Below are 18,971 nucleotides of genomic sequence, written 5' to 3'. Positions count from 1 at the left end.
GAGAGCTCTATCGTTCAGAACTGCATTCAATGATTAGAGCACGCAAGTCGTCAATCTGTGGAGGTTATATCCATACGATCGTTGGAACCGCACTCTCATATGTTAGTTAATTAACAACGACAATCATTCTTCTCGATCTAATATGCTAGCCACATTCCTATTTAAGCACCACCATTGTCTCAATCGTTCCTCACCTCTAAATCCACTCTCGATCGCCACAATATCTAGCAAGCTAGCTAGCTGCGGGAGAAGATCAACCATCTCTCCCTGCAGAAAGATGGCAGCTGGGATGCGCTTCCTGCAGCTGTTCGCGACCGTTCTCGGGTTTTGCTTCGCGCCGGTCAAGTCCAACTGGATCCCTGCCACTGCCACCTTCTACGGCGGCGCCGACGGCTCTGACACAATGGGTAAGCTAGCCAATCTAATCTTAGGCTCTGTTTGGTTCATAAGTCCTAGGACTTTTTTTAGTCTCAACTTATAAGTCCTAAGTCCCTAAAAAGTTTCTACCTGTTTGGTTCCTAAGACTTAACAGGACTAAAAGATCATATTACAACTATAAGTCCCTATAAGACTTTCCTTGAGAGTCTTATTTTAAAAGTCCCAAATACCCACTTTAAGTCCCTATAAGTCCCTCATGTTTGGTTTAGATGGGACTTAAAAAAACTTATAAGTTTTAAGTGTCCCTGTAACCAAACACCCCCTTAATCCTGGCTTGCTCCGGCACCATAATATTTTCCAATAGTACTACGTACGGTTTATGCATGGTACACATGCAATGCAAATATGCAATCAGCGTGTGCGTGTGTCTGAATGTGTTTGCATCTGCAATGTGCAGGTGGAGCGTGTGGGTACGAGAACCTGTACAATGCGGGGTACGGGATCAACAACGTTGCGCTGAGCACGGCGCTGTTCAACGATGGTGCGTCATGCGGGCAGTGCTATGTCATCATTTGCGACACCAGCAAGTCGGATATGTGCAAGCCCGGAACCTCCATCACAGTCTCCGCCACCAACTTCTGCCCTCCCAACTGGGATCTTCCTAGTGACAACGGAGGGTGGTGCAACCCTCCCCGCCACCACTTCGACATGTCCCAGCCAGCCTGGGAGAACATCGGCATCTACCGTGCCGGCATCATCCCGGTCTTCTACCAGCAGGTCAAGTGCTGGAGGCAGGGCGGTGTGCGGTTCACCATCAACGGCTTCAACTACTTCGAGCTGGTGCTCGTGGCCAACATTGGCGGGAGTGGGTCGGTCAAGAGCATGTCAGTGAAAGGGACCAACACCGCATGGATCCCCATGTCCAGGAACTGGGGCGCCAACTGGCACTGCCTCTCGGGGCTGGTCGGGCAGGCACTCAGCTTCGCCATCACCTCCACGGGCGGCCAGTACCTCGTCTTCCAAGACGTTGTGCCGGCCTGGTGGCAGTTTGGACAAACCTTCACCACATGGCGTCAGTTTGACTACTAGAACAAACATTGCTAGTATTATCAACTCATCTCTAGACATATACACTACCACTATTATTATCGAAGAGATGTCTCGTTGTAGATGTAATTTCTCATCTGCGCGTATGATTGTTTATTTGATTTGATTTATTTTGGTTGACTGTTCGGTTCCCTATGAACTGTAAATTGTAAACCCGTCTGTTCAAAGATTATTTGGCATGAAATTACTAGGGAAGATCAGTGTTTAATATATATCATCAAATCACCGATAATTTGTCTTGCAATCATCAGACCTTTACAAACTTTTTCGGAGCACACCACACACAAGGATACTTTCAGGTGTTGGGTTTAGTCCCACATCGATTGTGGGAGGAGACATAACACGACTTATAAGGGTGAGGGTGTCCCCTCCTAAAAGGCTAGTCTTTCGGGGGGAGAGGGCCCAAGGCCTGTCATAAGTCGGTGTTGCTCTCCGGTTGGGCCTGTTGACGCATGTGGGTCGAAAACGCTGGTGTTAGCGGACCCGGGATTGCGTAACAAGTGGTATCAGAGCCCAGGTGCCCGGAATAAATCTCGGTGGACTCACGGGTGGTCGGTCATGGTAGGTGGGCTGGAACGCTGGTGTTAGCGGGCCCATGGGTGACCGATGTGTGAGGGGGTGATTGTTGGGTTTAGTCCCACATCGGTTGACATAACACGACTTATAAGGGCAAGGGTGTCCCCTCCTAACAGGCTAGTCTTTTGGGGGGAAAGGGTTCAAGGCCTGTCATAAGTCGGTGTTGCTCTCCGGTTGGGCATGTTGACGCATGTGGATCGGAAACGCTGGTGTTAGCGGACCCGGGATTGCGTAACATCAGGAAAGACTCCTACCACCTAAGATTTACAAAATCCAAGGGTAACAAGTTTGGTAGAGCACAAGTAGGAGGGTCACGATTTTCTTTAGTGGAATGTAGATCTAGGGTTCCTCTTTGAATCCTCAATTTTATGTTGGAGGAATCAATGGGGGTAATCTTTTTCAGTTCAACAATGGGGGGTTTAGATTTCGAGATTGGGTCTAGAGGTAGAGGGAAGGTCGCTTATATAATCTTGTTTAAATGCAACTGTTATCCCCACTAGTAGCGCACTCCATAGGTCAGGAGTTCAGAGCCCTGGACATGCATCATATCCAGAACCAAAACCTAAGGGTCGGTATCCCGGCAATCCTAGGTATGGAGCCCCGGAGATCCTGCCTATCCAGAGCATGTGTCATTGAGTACTCCAAGATCCAGGGGTCAGGGGTTGGAGTTCCTCATGTCCAAAGGCAATGTCAACTCGACCCCAAAGATCCGGGGGTCTTGGACCTTTGGAGTTCCAAGGTATAGAGAGATGATGCCACTGTTAGGTTTGAGATGGGATTTTCTAACATGGCTATGTGTGTGGTTCTTTTTTGGTGTGGGTTTTGACTAAAAAAGTGTATCGTGATCCCCAAACTTATAGAAGACCTAACTCGCTTAATAGTGTGGCCTTCCTGCGACTCAAAGCCCAAAATTCTCTTAACTTTTGCAATAGTCGACACCTTTTTGCGTGAATGGGCAGTCTATCACCTCCATCATTTTCATCAGTTGGGACTAAACACCGGAGGATCACTCAATTAAAGTCTTAGCCCCTCTAATCATATGTCATGAACAGTAAAACACACTTAAGGGGCTAGATACATTTCCACTTAAGGGGCTAGATGAATACTAAAGCACACTGGAACTAGATAAAATTTAACCAAAATCAGAAAATGTAACACGGGTCACAAGCGATGACGAGCGATGGATGCACGGACGGTAAGAGGAGGAAGACGTGAGAAACTGTCCTGGGGTGAAGAGGAAGAACACACTAGTGTTGGCATGCATACAGATTTGTGGACTAGAACAAGTTGGTGCCGACACTGCTCCTTGTGGCGATGTTTTATGCTCGGTACAAGATGATTGATACGTCGACTAATACGGCGCTCATAGATGATGATTGAACACCAACAGCTGGCATGGGGGAGTGTTTGGTTGCACGTATCATATTTTGCCTCCTTGTATATGTGATCGAGTTAGCTAAGGCTTGGTTGAGTGAATACAAACGAAAACTCATGTTTTGATCGAGTTAGCTAGGCTTGGTTGAGTGAATACAAACGAAAACTCATGTTTTGCACATAGTTTATGTGTTTGCATCCTCCCTGGTATGGCTGAGAAGAAACGCACGCATCGAATTTCGTTGCAAGCATGTTCGCAGATGCACAGTGTGTGGTTACATGCAACACATGTAGTCTACAGCGTGTGGTGTGTGGTTACATGCAACACATGTGGTCTAGTAACCTCTCGTTGAAGGGCTGAGGTTACCAGCACACTCGCGGACATAACATAGATAAGCAGGCATAGCATAAACCCATAAAAGCATAGGCTCAACACACACTCAAAGGCAGTTCAGCGACAAACAGTTGCGCCAAAGTCTTAAGAGCATCTTCATCCGGACACCTCAAACGACCTCTCAAACGCACACGGAAGCGTCTGGTCAGTGATCAGATAAAAGAGAGAAGAAGAAAAGAATGATCCAACCAGATCCATCATATCATCCCTATAGGCCCGGGATGTCCGTAAACCCTCACATTAAGGACAAATATAGGAAGGATAAGAGGGCCCGTGGAGGCGCCCGGTCAGTCCGTCAAGTAGGAGCAGTGTCGGAGCTACGAACAAAATGAATAAATCTATAAGCTAAAGTACGCCTATGTACATCCGTATGTAGTTCCTAGTAAAAAAAATTAAAAAGACTTATATTTAGGAACAAAGGAAGTACTTTGCAATCCACGCATAAGAAACAGCATACACCAGCCTCCAACAATTCAGATACAGATACAGCATCCCCATATGCAACCGCTGTGCACATTTTGAATTCCTTGTGCCACAATGAAGATTTAGCACAGATATCTAACAACTAGCCAGACTCATTGAATTCTAGTCGGAGTGTGATATAACAGTTCTTTGTACAACAATTAACACTGAGAGGCATGACAGCAAGAAACTATTTGCCCCAGCGTGCATTTGCTTTGGTACACCGAATGCCTGAACGTTTGCGTACCCATTTTCATTTGAGCTCTTCTCCATTACAACCACTAAGATCAAAACTGCAAGACATTGCATATGACAGATTAATTTGTAAAGTGTACATGATGTCAGCCTCTCTTGTTGTACTATCTGATAGCCCCAAGAAGATTTGCTCCTCCAAGCTTAGCACCGGTTAAATCCTATTACCAAAGCAGACATAGTTTATTTCTTAAGATAAAGGAGGTAAATGCAAGATTCTTCAGGATTTCTAATCCTATATCACCAGAAAAATAAAACAAGAATATATGACAAATTATTGCTCTTTGTATTTGCAAAATAATTGGAGTATATAAATTGTTCAAATTATGCATGAAGCGAAATATTCACTATTCAGGTAAAATAAATAGCAAACAGGACAACATACAGTTTCACGCAAATCAACTTCTCTCAAGTAGGCTCGCTGAAGATTTGCCCCTTGCAAGTTTGCACCGGACAACTTAGCCCCCTGCAAACCGGACTAGCTTAGCATATTGGTATGAATGACATAGTGAGGACAAGTATGCGAATACAGAAAAAAAATGTTTGACTTCGCTAACGTCCTTTCATTTATGCATGCTTCATCAAACAGAATAAGTAAACAACATGGCTTACTTAACATATCGAACAGTCAATATTCTGGACAAAGATGATGGGTACTCCATGTTATGATAGTTTGCTGAGGGTTAGCACAATTTAACTTGTGTGAATGTTAGATGCTTACAGAGAACTAAAGAAAGCCCTGATAAATACTCCCTCTGTAAACAAATACTCCCTCTGTACCTAGATAATTGTAGTTGGGAAGAACTAGTAATTATTTAGGTACAGAGGGAGTATAAGACATTTTAGATCACTACTTTATAAAATGTTTGTGAGAACTGAGCGCTGGCTCGGATGGCTAGAGCTCACGGGTGTAAGCTTGCCCAGCCATGTTCGATCCACAGGAGGTCACATTTCTACCGAACAACATACAGTTAAGGGAGGGAACTTCCCCCTTTAACCGCGTTTTTTTTAATCTAAATAGATGTTTGTATATGCTGACATTATGACACTACCTAGTACGGAAGAACATTTAAGATGATAGCGCACTTTATTTTATCTGGAAGCTTCTTCAGTTCCAAACATGAGAGTAAAGATAGACTACAAATCCATAAAATTAAAATTCAAGTTTTACGATGAACAGGCATGTATGATATAGTGTGTAACATACTAAGATTTGCTACAATAGTTTGACAACAAGATATTGTGCTACACTAGATATGAACCAGATAATCAGCAGATTGTAGCGTGAGGTTTTCGTTTTAATAAATTTCTATCATAAAGTTATTTTACCTTGAGATTGGCCCCTTCAAGGTTAGCTCCATTCAAATCGGCACCCGTAAGATTAGCACTCTGAAAATTCATTGGAATTCACAACAAGACACACAGGAAATTAAATAATCAACATCCAAACTTTGACGTTTTCTAATAAAAAAAAAAGGCAGCCTGGTGCACGTAGCTCCCGCTTGCACAGGGTCCGGGGAAGGGTCCGACCACTTTAGGTCTATAGTACGCAGCCTTTCCCTTTGACGTTTTCTAATTACCAAAAAGAATTTTTATAGGAAGCTTCTATGTGCGACTATCTAGAGAAGAACAACATGGACCTATGGGGACAAAAAGATAGAAATTTGTCCTGTATGAAGTACAAACCTGGGGCAAGGACCGGATAACATACATAAGAAACGAATAACCAGCACCCATAGTTAGATGATTTTTTAATTGCTAAAAGTAACTCCACAGGAAGCTTCTACGTGTGACTATCTAGGCAGAGGCGGAGCTACATCCACATCTTTGGGCGGGCCAAAACGGACCAGCTTAAAAAATAGTACAGTATACATCTGAAGTTTTGCTCTTAGGGCCCAAATTCAGAACCAGTCTTCACTAAATTTTCATTGAGCTGGGCGGGCCATGGCCTGGTTTTGCCCAGCCGTAGCTCCGCCACTGTATCTAGGGAAGAACGACATGGAATTATGGATACAAATAGATAAAACATATGTCCTGTATGCAGTTCATACTCCGGGCATGTGCTGGACTCTGCTTACATATTTCAGATGCTACACATGTTGCAGAGGTGAAAAATAGATATACCTAAGTGCCACTAGTGGAAGAACTAGCATCTAACAAGTATGCTTTGCATCATTGTTTATAAGGCCGTAAGACCAGCACCAACCACCCTGACGCCTAAGTGCTTAAAGCAGACATAATTGTAAGGCGCTGCCAGGGCGTCTTGCCGCCTAGGCATCCAAGGCGGGACGCCTTATAACCAATGCTTTGCGTATGGTGTTGTTCATTATGATTATTTTGTATAGTGAACAGCGACTTCATATGTCAGCAAGGACTTTCAGCAGCAAAGCAGAAAACAGGGAATGTTTATGAAGAAATACACTACTCACAACAATTTGCAAACCTGTAAATGGGCTGAACGGACATCTGTCTCAATGAAGCTACATCCCGTTAAGCATGCATCTGCAAAAATAGTCTAGCAAATCAATCGCTTCATACTTGGTTTTGTGAACCATAGCCACTTATAAGAACCTTTTCAAGTATATGATTAAATCTACTTTTGCACACCCCGAAGGGAAAGAGAGGGCAAAGGACAGCTTAACATGGTAAGTTACAAAGAACTGCCCTAGTGATACAGTGGTCACAAAGGCAAGAAAATGTAGAAACAAGAGAAGCTTCAGATTTACTTTAGCAATATACAGTGTGTGTATAAACAAAAATAAAATACGAAATAAGCTGCGATCAAGTTAAATACATGATTTGGGGTAGGGTGGGGGGATTGTATACCTTGCAGGTTTGCGCTTTGAACATTTGCTCTGTCTAGGACAGCTTCTTGAAGATTTGCTCCAGTAAGCTCACACCTGTTATTATCCAAAAGTGAGCACTTTCAAACAGCATATACAAACAAAAATTAGCATATAAGGAGGGAAATGGATATTAACCAGTTTCTTAGGCACCCATACAAAAAGAAAAGGATAGAAAATATCATCTTAGATACAATCCACGGGACCAGAAGAAGATCGACTGTGTATCTTACTCATGTAAATTTGCATGTTCAAATGAAGAATGTGCAGCTTCCACCTGCTGCAAAATAATGCAGCGCAACGCGTTAATGATACAGTATATATTCCATACAAGAATGTCTTGGAAAGTTCCCTTTAGCTAGTGAAACTGGATTGAACTGCTTCAAAAGAAGATAACTGACAGTGCAAAATCTTGGCGTGAGTGATAATGTGGCATACCCTAAACTTTGCTTTATGAAGATTAGCATGCGAAAAGTTGGTTCTCTGGATGCACGCATAGCTGAAGTCCACCTCTGATAAGTCCTGCAAAGTACCAAAAAATGCATTTAAAATAGTGCAATTAGTAAACAAGGAAAGATTTAGGAAAAAAGAAAATTGCTTGTTCGACTTTATCATCAATGTAAGATAAGCTGACCAAGTACAGGAATTGCAGCTGTAAACGGTAATGACAATAGAGAAACAACAAGCAAAGAGTCTCCCTAGAATCTTACAAGCTTAGATAGATCAAGGCCGGATAGATTCAGGCCGCGAAATCTGATTTTCTGGGCTTGAATGCACTTGATCACATCTTTGCGTGTCAATTCAGCCTCGCACGAATTGTCAGTCTTTTTCAAAGCCAATTTCTCATTTACGTAATCAGCCAAACCCTACAAACAAATCATCACCATATGACTACATCTGATTCCGAAGCTAGAACCCAATGAACCAAATGTGCAATGGAGAGTCTCTGAATCTCTTACGAGCAACTGGTAGTACTCCGCTTCTCGCAGGAGTTGGTGGTACTCGGACTCTGAGAGCGTGGGGATGGCACCGTCCCTTAGCCAGTTGAGGATGTGCCTGAAATGCTTCCCATCCCTGTCCACGAACACCGCCCCCTGCACCCGCACTGAGCCTCTGAGCCTGCAGCTGCCGGAAGATCGCAACGAGAGAGGCGGGGAGCGCCAGTCGAGGGGCCGTACCGTGGTGGGGTGGTGCGGGAGCGTGTGCCTGCCGCTGAACATGGCGGCGAGCATGGAGTCGGGCTCCCGCTGCGTGAGCGTCTCGGCGGTGGTCGCGTACTTCCTCCCCCCTGCGCCGCAGACAACACCGCAGTGGTAAGCCTCGAATCGCGGGCCGGACGGGGGCCGAGGGATAAGGAACGGACCGATGTTGAGGAGGACCGGCGCGGCGGAGGAGGAGGGCTCCGGCGACTGCATCGGCGGCTCGGGATGGAGAGCGGCCGGGGGTTTTGTCCGTGGCGACGAGGTAGGTGGGGAGAGCGGAGCGGAGAGGGATCTGGATTCAGGTGGGGGGAGGCCGGCCGGGTCGACGGTTCCACTTGCTTCGCCGCTCCCCAGCTTAGGCTTAGCCCACACACCATTGTGTTCGCTCGTCGCTCTCTGCTTTTCGTTTTTTTATTTTATTTTTATTCTACTGATGTTCAATTGCTTTCTTTGTAACTTCCTTCTCTGTAGTACAGTATGATGAACCGGTTCTGGAAATGTTCAATTGTCGGTTTGGTACGATTTTGCATTTTGTTTCAATATTATAAAATAAAGCCTAACCCTTACTAAATTTCTACTACTCGAAAAATTAGTAGCGTTCATTTTCGTGTCACGCAGAATTCTTCATCCATTGGTTTTCCCCACCCACCATGTTCCTCCGTCGATTTATTTCGTCCATCCGGTTTTTCCCACCGCATCATATTTGACCGCGCCATTCAAATATGCCGCTCAATTATATTAATTTACTCACCTTCTGTAGCACGACATGAACTCCGTCTTAATTAACTTATCTTTTTTATGACATGGAATTACGTCATTCGATTCCACACCATATTTCATCGCATCTTTCTGTATGCAATCATATTAATTTATTTATCATGCATGACCTAGGCTATCAAATTATTTCTCTACTACTTAAAAAATATGGATTGTTCCTTTCCCTATGAGGCAGAACTCTTCATCAATCGGTTTTCCTTCTTCCAAAATGTTCCTTTATAGATATTTTTCATCCGATCCATTTTTTCTACCACATCATAATATGACTGCACCTTCCAAATACGACGCTCATCATATTAATTTACTTATGATGTGTTTGGTTACATGCATCATTTTTAACACCTTTGCACCCACTTGGACTTGATTGAGCTAATGCACAAAAAAACATCAACATTTAATTTAGTTGTCTCCATGTAGGTTGCATGCATTACTGAAGCAATTTCTACATGTTGTTTGGTTGTGTCCATTGGCTGGACTGATGTAAGTGTCAAGGACTGATGTAAGTGTCAAGGTGTTGTGTTGCATATAGGTAACGTGATTAAGAGTTAATATATATGCAACACACATAGACACATAGAGTTACATTGGAGTTCCTTTAGAGTGTGCTTGTGATGACGGCGACGGTGTAAGCTGCGGGCAAGGAGGCCAACCGAGCGACGCTCGCGACGGCTTCGGGTACAAGATGACGTCCATCCAGCAAGGTTGACGATAATTAATGAGAACACAATGCCTTGGTGACTGCGTCGTACCTCGTCCGTGGGTGAGCGATCTTGTCGGCGGTGCAGCGAACCAGTTGCTAGCGTCGCATGATATCTCTCCCGCATATTTATAAATTTGTATTGTTAAATGCTACTCCCTCCATCTTAAGTGTTTCAATCTTAATACAATTTTGTACTGAAGTTAGTACAAAGTTAAGGCACTTCTTTTTGGACAGAGGGTGTATTATATTATCAGTTTTTATGCTTACTATATCATTTCATATTATTTTTCTGGATTAACTTATTATTTAGTGCAAGTTTCTAATTTTATGTGTTTTGCTCTTACGCAAAATTCATACCTAGGAAGGTCCAAACGCCATGAAAGTTTTTGATATTTTTTTTCTAGATATTAAGAGACCCTAGAGGCTTCAGGGCAGGTTGAGGGGACCCACGAGGCGGCCACATGGCCTGATGGCATGATTAGGAGAATGGTCGCGCCATCTTACCATGTGGGACCCTTGAGCCTTCGTTTGACCTAATTATTGGCCTATAAATATCCATATATCTCTAAACCCTCATAAGCAAACGCGAAAGAATTTATCGCCCCTACAAGCCTTTGTTCTAAAGCGATCCATCTAGAGCCATGTGTTTGTTGCTCTGCCAGAGAGGGAAACCACCACGGGAGGTCTCTACATCAACCTACAAGTCCATAGTAATAGCTAGATGGCTTCTTCTCTGTCTCTTTCTGATCTTTAATACAGTGATCTCATTTGAGATCAATTTGATGTATTATTATGGTGTGTTTGTTAGGATCCGATGGTTTGTGGATTTATGACCAGATTGTTCATTGAATATAATTGAATCTTTTCAACTTTATTTGATGTATAATTGAGTACCTGTGTATGTTTTATGAGTTATTTTTCTTCTCTGGCCAATATAGGTGGGCAATTCTTCAAATTGAGTGGCTCGTACTAGTGTGTTCAACCTCATGGTGATCTTGGCGAGTGAAAAAACGTGCAAGAGCACGTGATATGTTGTTTCTACTAGGGATAAAATGAGGTAGATTGATATTATTGCTAGGTTTTTTTCGATCATGCTTATTGTGTTACTCTGTTTCTTGCATACTTAGTACCTGTTCGGCAACCCACCGACTCCGTAAAATACAAGGATCTACGGAGTACCTATTTGCCTGCTCCGTGATATTCAACTATAGCTCTAGCTCCTCCGGGAGCAGAGTAACGGAGCGGAGGGACTTCGAACAGGTTCTTAATACCTTGAGATGCATGCTGGATAGCGGTTTTGGGGTGGTATAATAGTAGTAGATACAGTTGGATTACGATCTATTTGTCACGGACGTGATGCCAATACAAGATTATGCCATGAATTATCGTAGTTATGAATGTTTCTTATCAGTCAATTACCCAACAGTATTATTTTTATCATGGCACTACCACCTTCAGAGAGAGAATACATTAGTGAACCTATGGACCCCGGGTCCATTCTCAATTATTATTTGCATTGCTCTATTTCTCTCTTTACTACTTTGTCGTTTGGAATATCACTATTTGATTTTACCTCACAACTAGCAAGATGAGGGGATTGACAACCCCTTGCCAAGTTGGGTGCAAGCATTTATTTTTATTTTATGTGTGGTGGTTTATCTTGCTAGCTTGTACACTCTTACTAGTTTTATTAAATAAGGAAAATACTTTATGCTTTTTTGCGATATAACCCTTTCTCTTCGGAAAATCCAATAATCCCCACGGGAGTACACTAGTGGAGAACGGGGCTTTATTCCCGGTTGGGAATGATACGTCTTCAATGTATCTATAATTTTTTATTATTCCATGCTATTATATTGTCTGTTTTGGATGTTGTATATGCATTAATATGTTGTTTTGTATTATTTTTGGGACTAACCTATTAATCTAGAGCCTAGTGCCAGTTTCTGTTTTTTCCATGTTTTTGAGTATTGCAGATAAGGAATATTAAACGGAGTTCAAACGGAATAAAATCTCCGGAATGATTTTTCTTGGACCAAAAGAAACCCAAAAGACTTGGAATAGGGGGCAGGACACCTGCCGGGAGGCCACAAGCTTGCAAGGCGCGCCCTAGGGGGGTCGCGCCCCCTGGCTTGTGGGTCCCCTGCAGGTCTCCTAACCCTATTCTTTGGCCTATAAATTCCCAAATATTCCCCCATTGCAATAGGAAGCCACGAAAATACTTTTCCGCCGCCGAGAGCCTTTGCTCCCATGAGATCCAATCTGGGAGCCTTTTCCGATAATCTGCCGGAGGAGGGATTGATCACAAAGGGCATCTACATCAACTCCATTGCCCCTCCGATGATGCGTGAGTAGTTCATCACAGACCTACGGGTCCATAGTTAGTATCTATATGGCTTATTCTCTCTATTTGAACTTCAATACCATGTTCTTTATGATCTTCATGGAGATCTATCTGATGTAAAACTCTTTTGCGGTGTGTTTTGTCGAGATCCGATGAATTATGAGTTTGTGTTCAGATTATCTATGAATATTATTTGATCTCTTCTGAATTCTTATATGTATGGTTTCATATCTTAGCAAGCCTCTTCGAGTTATTGGTTTGATTTCACCAACTAGATTGGTAAATTTTGCAATGGGAGAAGTGCTTAGTTTTGGGTTCAATTTTGTGGTGTCCTCACCCAGTGACACTGTAGGGGTAGCGAGACACGTATTGTATTGTTGCCATCGAGGATAAAAAAAATGGGGTTTTCATCATATTGCTTGAGTTTATCCCTTTACATCATGTCATCTTACTTAATGCGTTACTCTATTCTTCATGAACTTAATACTCTAGATGAAGGCAGGAGTCGGTCGATGTGTGGAGTAATAGTAGTAGATGCAGAATCATTTCGGTCTACTTGACACGGACGTGATGCCTATATGCATAATCATTGTCTTGGATATCTTCATAATTATTCGCTTTTCTATCAATTGCTCGACAGTAATTTGTTCACCCACCGTATTATTTTCCTTTATGAGAGAAGCCTCTAGTGAAACCTATGGCCCCGGGTCTACTTTCCATATTATACTTTCAGATCTATAAACCAAAATACCAAAAATAACTTGTTGTAATTTATTTACTTTTGTTTCCACAATCTTTTATATCTATCTCTATCAGATCTCATCCTTGCAAATAACTCTGAATGGATTGACAACCCCCTTTTAGCGTACCGTCACCACGCCATCGTGTTGCCGGAGCTCTCCCTCAACCTCTCATCCCTCCTTGTTGGATCAAGGCGTTGGAGACGTCACCGGGCTGCACGTGTGTTGAACGCGGAGGCATCGTTGTTCGGTGCATAGATTGGAATCCATCGCGATCTGAATCGCTGCGAGTATGACTCCATCAACCGCGTTCTAGCAACGCTTCCGCTTAGCGATCTTCAAAGGTATGAAGATGCTCTACTCCTTTGCTCGTTGCTGGTTTCTCCAAAGATAGATCCTTGTGTGACGTAGGATTTTTTTTGAAATTACTATGTTCCCCATCAGGGGTATATATAGGCAGCACACAAAATCCAACCGTTACACCTAAAGTGGCAAACTCGGTGATAGCAAATTCATAAACTCGATGGTATCGACTCACACAAAAGGCAATAACTTTTAAATCTTGGTGGGACCGATATACACAACTCAGTGGCACCGAAAATGTAGCTAATGGTCAGATGGCCAAACTCGGTGGCACCGATACTCAAACTCGGAAATTCTGATTCTTTGTACCGAGGCAACAGAAAGTTGGTCACCCAAACTCGGTAGCACCGATATGGATTCGGTTGTACCGATTTGGTGGGAATGGCTAGGGTTTTTATCTGAGGTCAAACTCGGTGGGTTCGAAATATGAAAGTTGGTGACACCGAATTTGAGTACGTGAAAATGGACAAAATGGTTATGTAGGAAAAATGACTGAGTATTTTGGTGACTAACTTTGATCACTTTGAGAAATCAGTTCATTTTACTACCTCACCACCTTTTAATAGTATTGGCTTTCCTATGGACTCAAAAGTGATTTCTCACAAATATAAAATGAAGAGTCTTCTAGCTTGAAGCTTGACCCAATCCTATTCCTTTCTTGCATCAAGGGGCATCTCCACATAAGCCTTTAGCCAAAGCTCTTCATGGACTAATCCTGAAATATCTAGGTAAAAGTGTTGGTCCAAGAGACAATGTATGTTGTCATGAAATATCAAAACCACCAAGGAAGCATATGTACTTTCACTCGCGTACAACATCCCCAGCCAAGCAAATGATCATATGTGTGTAGCATTCCATTCGCTCTTAGGGCTGCATAAGAACGAATGTTGATTGCCATGTGTCACCACTTTGAGATGGGAAACATTTCCATACGGCGCGCCGGCTGAACTGACGCACCGGTCGCTCCCTCGCGCGCGCGGTTCATGCTATATTTTTCGCACGCGCGCGCTTCGCTGGTCAGTGGATGCAACATTTTTTGTCTAAATTTATTGCAATCAGCGTCATATTTGCTGCAAGCATTTTTTTACTACATTTGTTCAGTAAAAAGGCTGCATATACGTTTGGTTGCAACTCCAGTTCGTCGGATTTTTCGTTACAATCGATGTTTTTTATTTTTGCTACAACCGTGTTAATTTTTGCTACAACCGGCATCATTTTTTGCTGCAACCGTTCACTAAAAAAGTTGCATACACGTTCACGTAGATATTTGTTACAACCGGCGTTTGACTTTTGCTACCACGCACCATCAGATTCGTTTTTTTGCTACGATCACGTAGATATTTTTTTGGTACAAATTTTATTTTTTGTTGCGACCGTTGAAAAAAATCCTTCATCACGGGAAATTTTGCTGCATCGGGAGAAAAAATGTTGCATGAAGATCCAATGGTGCGGACGCGCGGGAGTTGATGGATCGTGCGGCCCGCGCGCGGCCGATCAAAAGTTTCGATCGGTGCGCCGGCGCAGAGCACTGCCCCTTTAAGATTGATGCATGCGAACGAACGAACGCATCAGAGAACGTTCCTTCTAAAAAAATGTGTTTTGTAAGAAGCGTCAAACAAATAATGCTACACATGGGATCGTTTTCTTGAAATGGTGTATGCGAGGTAACATTTATGTCATTTCCTCGGAGGGTTGCATAAAAACAAAGACCGATTGCCATGTATCACCACTTTGAGATTAATGCATGCGAACAAATGCCTCAGGAAGTGTTCCTACAAATTTTAATTTTTTTTAGGGTAACACAATACTCATTAACTTAAACAATGTGAGGGTAAGCCCCTCGACACAAACTGCCACTTGGGCAGGTACAAGGTTTTCCCACTCCTCAAAGTGGTTAGGAGCATACATGCGGCCAATGCTAGCTAGCTGGTGCGCTACCGAGTTTGCCTCCCGCCTACACACCGTGATTTCATGCGCAGAAAACCAAATCTTGAGCTGAAACTTCAGGTCCTTAATCACCGCAGCATATGCAGATGCATCTACACGAGCAAAGTCCATTGCCTCCATGAGCAGCGAGCTATCAGTCTCAAATATAACTCGCACCAAGCCAAGATCAGCAGCAAGTGATATCGCATGTGCAAGGGCGTAAAGTTCAGACGCGAAGGCGTCCTACACATGAGCTTGCCGACCCGCTCTCGCAGCAATGACCTCCCCAGCCGCATCACGTGCAACCACACCCCAGCCCGAGCCTTCCTGCCCCGGAACAAATGAGCCATCCGTGTTGATCTTGACCATGTTTTCACGGGGCTGGCGCCACCTTTGAGCAACCTTCCCAGGATTCGGCGAGGTGTAGATCTGCTCATATTGCATGACATTAGCTCTTGTCCTTCGTGCCACCGCCTCCGCCGACTACGGGAGTTCTCCTTCCCTGAGCTTATTGCGGTTAGACCACCATAGCCACCAGAATGTAAGAATATGCATCCTCTTACTCTCGCTGAGACTCCAGATGTAATCAAGTGCGTGATGCACAGATGGGATGTCTTGCAAAACCCTCCTTTCCTACTCTAGCTCGAGCTCTCGCCAGACCGCCTTGGAGTACTTGCACTTAATGAAAAGGTGCCCCCCGTCCTCATCCGCCCTGCCACAGAATAGGCATTTCGTGTCCTCCATGGGAATTCCCCTCTTCTTGAGATTCAAGCGAAACGCTAGGGACTCATGCTTCAGCCTCCAAGTGGAACATTTGGATATTCCTCGGTCCCTTCAATTTCCACAGCCGGGTCCCGGAATCATCAGCTCGTTGGTTGATGGCCGCGCCTGCAGAGCTAGAACCCACATCCCATTGTTCCATCGATTTGCCCAGTTTTACCTGCAGTCTGTACGCGCTCTTAACTGAATGAACACCCTTGCTATCATACTGCCAGGCCACAAAATCCGGTACCCATTCTCTCAGAGGAATTTGCAGGATATACCGGGCGTCCTCTTGCCAGAATGTTTCACGGACGAGTCTCTCATCCCATGATCCCGTGGTCGGGTCAATAAGATCACGCACCTGCTCCAGGAGGTTTCCGCGCCTAGGTGTAACCACCCGTATCGACCATGGTCTCGGAATCCAGGGATCCCTCCAGATATTGACATTCTCGCCATCCCCAATATGCCACATGTAGCCCTCCTTGATAAGTTCCAATCCATGCACAGGCTTCGCCATGAATAAGAGATGCCCGGTTTCGGGATAGCTTCAAGGACGTGTGTGTTGGGGAAGTACCGGGCCTTCAGCACCCTGGCACATAGCGTTTCTGGGTACTGAACTAGCCTCCAAATCTGCCTCGACAACATGGCCGTGTTGAAGCTGTCCATATCCCAGAATCCCAGCCCTCCTTGGTGTTTCAGTTTTGTAAGTTTCTCCCAGCAAATTCAGTGGATGGTGTCCTCCTTGTCCTGTTGGCTCCACCAGTATCTCCCTAGTAACGAGCTGAGTTCCTCGCAAAAGGCCTTTGTGAGGTAGAAGCAAGACATAGCGTATGTCGGAATTGCTTGCGCGACGGCCTTAACCAAGATTTCTTTGCCTGGCTTTGCGATGAGCTTCTCCTTCCAGCCATACACTGTCCCTGCGACAGCCCCTTTGATGTACGCGAATGCTTTCCTCCTTGAGCGTCCCACATGTACCGGTAAACCCAGGTACTTCTCATTCCAATTCTCACTTTGGATCCCTAACGCATCCTTCACTGTCGTGCGCACCTCCTCCTTGGTGTTAGGACTAAACATAACAACAGATTTCTCCGTGTTGATGCATTGCCCCGAGCAGCTCTCATACAAGTCCAGAACAGCCTTCAACACTTCGGCTTCTCTCCGGTCGGCCTTCATGAGCAGGACTGAATCATCGGCAAAGAACAAGTGGGACACAGTCGGCGCCGTGCTGCAGATTTTGACTCCACTCAATCGCCCTGACCGTTCCGCATCTTGGATTAACGCCGATAGGCCCTCCACACAGATGACAAATAAATACGGCGACAAAGGACCCCCCTGGCGTAAACCTCTGGTCGGGCTAAATTGCTCTGTTAGGCCTCCATTGACTTTAATTTGATATCTAACCATGGTAACACATTGCATAATGAGCTGTACAACCCTCACTTCGAATCCCAATCTGAGAAGCATGGCCTCCAAGAAGCTCCATTCGCCTCGATCGTACGCTTTACTCATGTCAGCCTTGACTGCCGCATACCCTTCTCTCCCCTTTGTCTTGTGTAGCAGGAAGTCTGAGATCTCATATGATATCAACACTGAAAGGACGTGGATGTCGCCTAGAGGGGGGTGAATAGGCGCTTTAAAATAATTAAGGTTTAGGCATGAACAAATGCGGAATAAAACTAACGTTTAATATGTCAAGCACAAAACCTACAAACAACTAGGCTCACCTATGTGCACCAACAACTTATGCTAAGCAAGATAAACAACTAAGTGATAGCAAGATATATTACAATAAACAATATGTCTATCACAAAGTAAAGTGCATAAGTAAAGGGTCCGGGTAAGAGATAACCGAGGCACGGGGAGACGATGATGTATCCCGAAGTTCACACCCTTGCGGATGCTAATCTCCGTTAGAGCGGTGTGGAGGCACAATGCTCCCCAAGATGCCACTAAGGCCACCGTAATCTCCTCACGCCCTCGCACAATGCAAGATGCCGTGATTCCACTAAGGGACCCTTGAGGGCGGTCACCGAACCCGTACACGTGGCAACCCTTGGGGGCGGTTACCGGTACCCGTACAAATTGCTCGGGGCAATCTCCACAACCTAATTGGAGACCCCAACGCTTGCCCGGAGCTTCACGCCACAATGATTGAGCTCCGAGACACCACCAAGCTTCTAGGACGCCAAAGCATCCACGAAGAACAATATCTAGGGTACTAAGTACCAAAGGTAATAAGCTTCTCAAACTTCACTTCCACGTATCATCGTGGAGAACTCAAACTGATGCAACTAATGCAATGGCAAGAACACACGAAGTGGTCAAGTCCCTCACACTCAAATCCCTCCACAACAACGAAAGCTATGGAGAAATATGAGAGGAAGAACAAGGAGCTCACAAAGAACTCCAAGATCAAGATCCAAGGGGTTCCCCTCACATAGAGGAGAATGTGATTGGTGGAGATGTGGATCTAGATCTCCTCTCTCTTTTCCCTCAAGAACAAGTTGGAATCATTGGAGGGATTGAGAGTAAGCAAGCTCTAAGAATGTCAACAATGGAGGTAGAACAAGAGCTCAACGGATAGATGAGGCCAAGGGGGAAGAAGACCCCCTTTATATAGTGGGGGAAGGAATCAGAACGTTACCCCCACTCTCTGCCCGAGCTCCAGCGGTACTACCGCTGGCTGCAGCGGTACTACCGCTGGCACTCCAGCGGTACTACCGCTGGGCCCCTGGTAGTGCAAATGCACTACCACCGCTAAGAAAGTCTTC

General features: G+C 44.5%; 2 protein-coding genes across 3 annotated transcripts; one reads left to right on the top strand and one right to left on the bottom strand.

Annotated features, from left to right (window-relative positions):
* Positions 1–208: 208 nt before the first annotated feature.
* On the top strand, positions 209–1,595 carry LOC123446987 (expansin-A19-like). The gene is made up of 2 exons (XM_045123537.1): positions 209–407; positions 836–1,595. Exons 1-2 carry the CDS (start codon positions 278–280, stop codon positions 1,465–1,467), a joined length of 762 nt encoding a protein of 253 aa, XP_044979472.1. The 5' UTR covers positions 209–277; the 3' UTR covers positions 1,468–1,595.
* Positions 1,596–4,236: 2,641 nt separating this feature from the next.
* LOC123449483 (FH protein interacting protein FIP2) lies at positions 4,237–8,963 on the bottom strand. 2 transcript variants are annotated; one of them, XM_045126724.1, is made up of 11 exons: positions 8,750–8,963; positions 8,565–8,674; positions 8,346–8,480; positions 8,097–8,252; positions 7,825–7,908; positions 7,620–7,666; positions 7,370–7,443; positions 6,987–7,045; positions 5,873–5,932; positions 4,929–5,009; positions 4,237–4,704 (listed from the first exon to the last, which is right to left on the bottom strand). In XM_045126724.1, the coding sequence occupies exons 1-11, from the start codon at positions 8,799–8,801 to the stop codon at positions 4,651–4,653; spliced, it is 912 nt and encodes a 303-aa protein (XP_044982659.1). In that variant the 5' UTR covers positions 8,802–8,963; the 3' UTR covers positions 4,237–4,650. The 2 variants fall into 2 exon arrangements, with proteins under 2 accessions (XP_044982659.1, XP_044982658.1); XM_045126723.1 differs by having other exon boundaries at positions 8,565–8,952.
* Positions 8,964–18,971: the final 10,008 nt, after the last annotated feature.

The sequence above is a fragment of the Hordeum vulgare genome, chromosome 4H (assembly GCF_904849725.1).
Source record: "Hordeum vulgare subsp. vulgare chromosome 4H, MorexV3_pseudomolecules_assembly, whole genome shotgun sequence".
Classification (NCBI taxonomy): Eukaryota; Viridiplantae; Streptophyta; class Magnoliopsida; order Poales; family Poaceae; genus Hordeum; species Hordeum vulgare.
The sequence above is the reverse complement of the archived record's forward strand: the minus strand, read 5'-3'. Positions and strand labels throughout refer to the sequence as shown.

What these genes read in the sequence shown, in the direction of transcription:
- LOC123446987 (XM_045123537.1), top strand. Translation starts at nt 278, where the DNA reads ATGGCAGCTGGGATGCGCTTCCTGCAGCTGTTCGCGACCGTTCTCGGG. An exon ending in CGACGGCTCTGACACAATGG is followed by an intron (nt 408 to 835) that starts GTAAGCTAGCCA and finishes TGCAATGTGCAG; the next exon opens with GTGGAGCGTGTGGGTACGAG.
- LOC123449483 (XM_045126723.1), bottom strand. Translation starts at nt 8,801, where the DNA reads ATGCAGTCGCCGGAGCCCTCCTCCTCCGCCGCGCCGGTCCTCCTCAAC. An exon ending in CGGAGTACTACCAGTTGCTC is followed by an intron (nt 8,253 to 8,345) that starts GTAAGAGATTCA and finishes ATTTGTTTGTAG; the next exon opens with GGTTTGGCTGATTACGTAAA. An exon ending in TTCATAAAGCAAAGTTTAGG is followed by an intron (nt 7,667 to 7,824) that starts GTATGCCACATT and finishes ATTATTTTGCAG; the next exon opens with CAGGTGGAAGCTGCACATTC.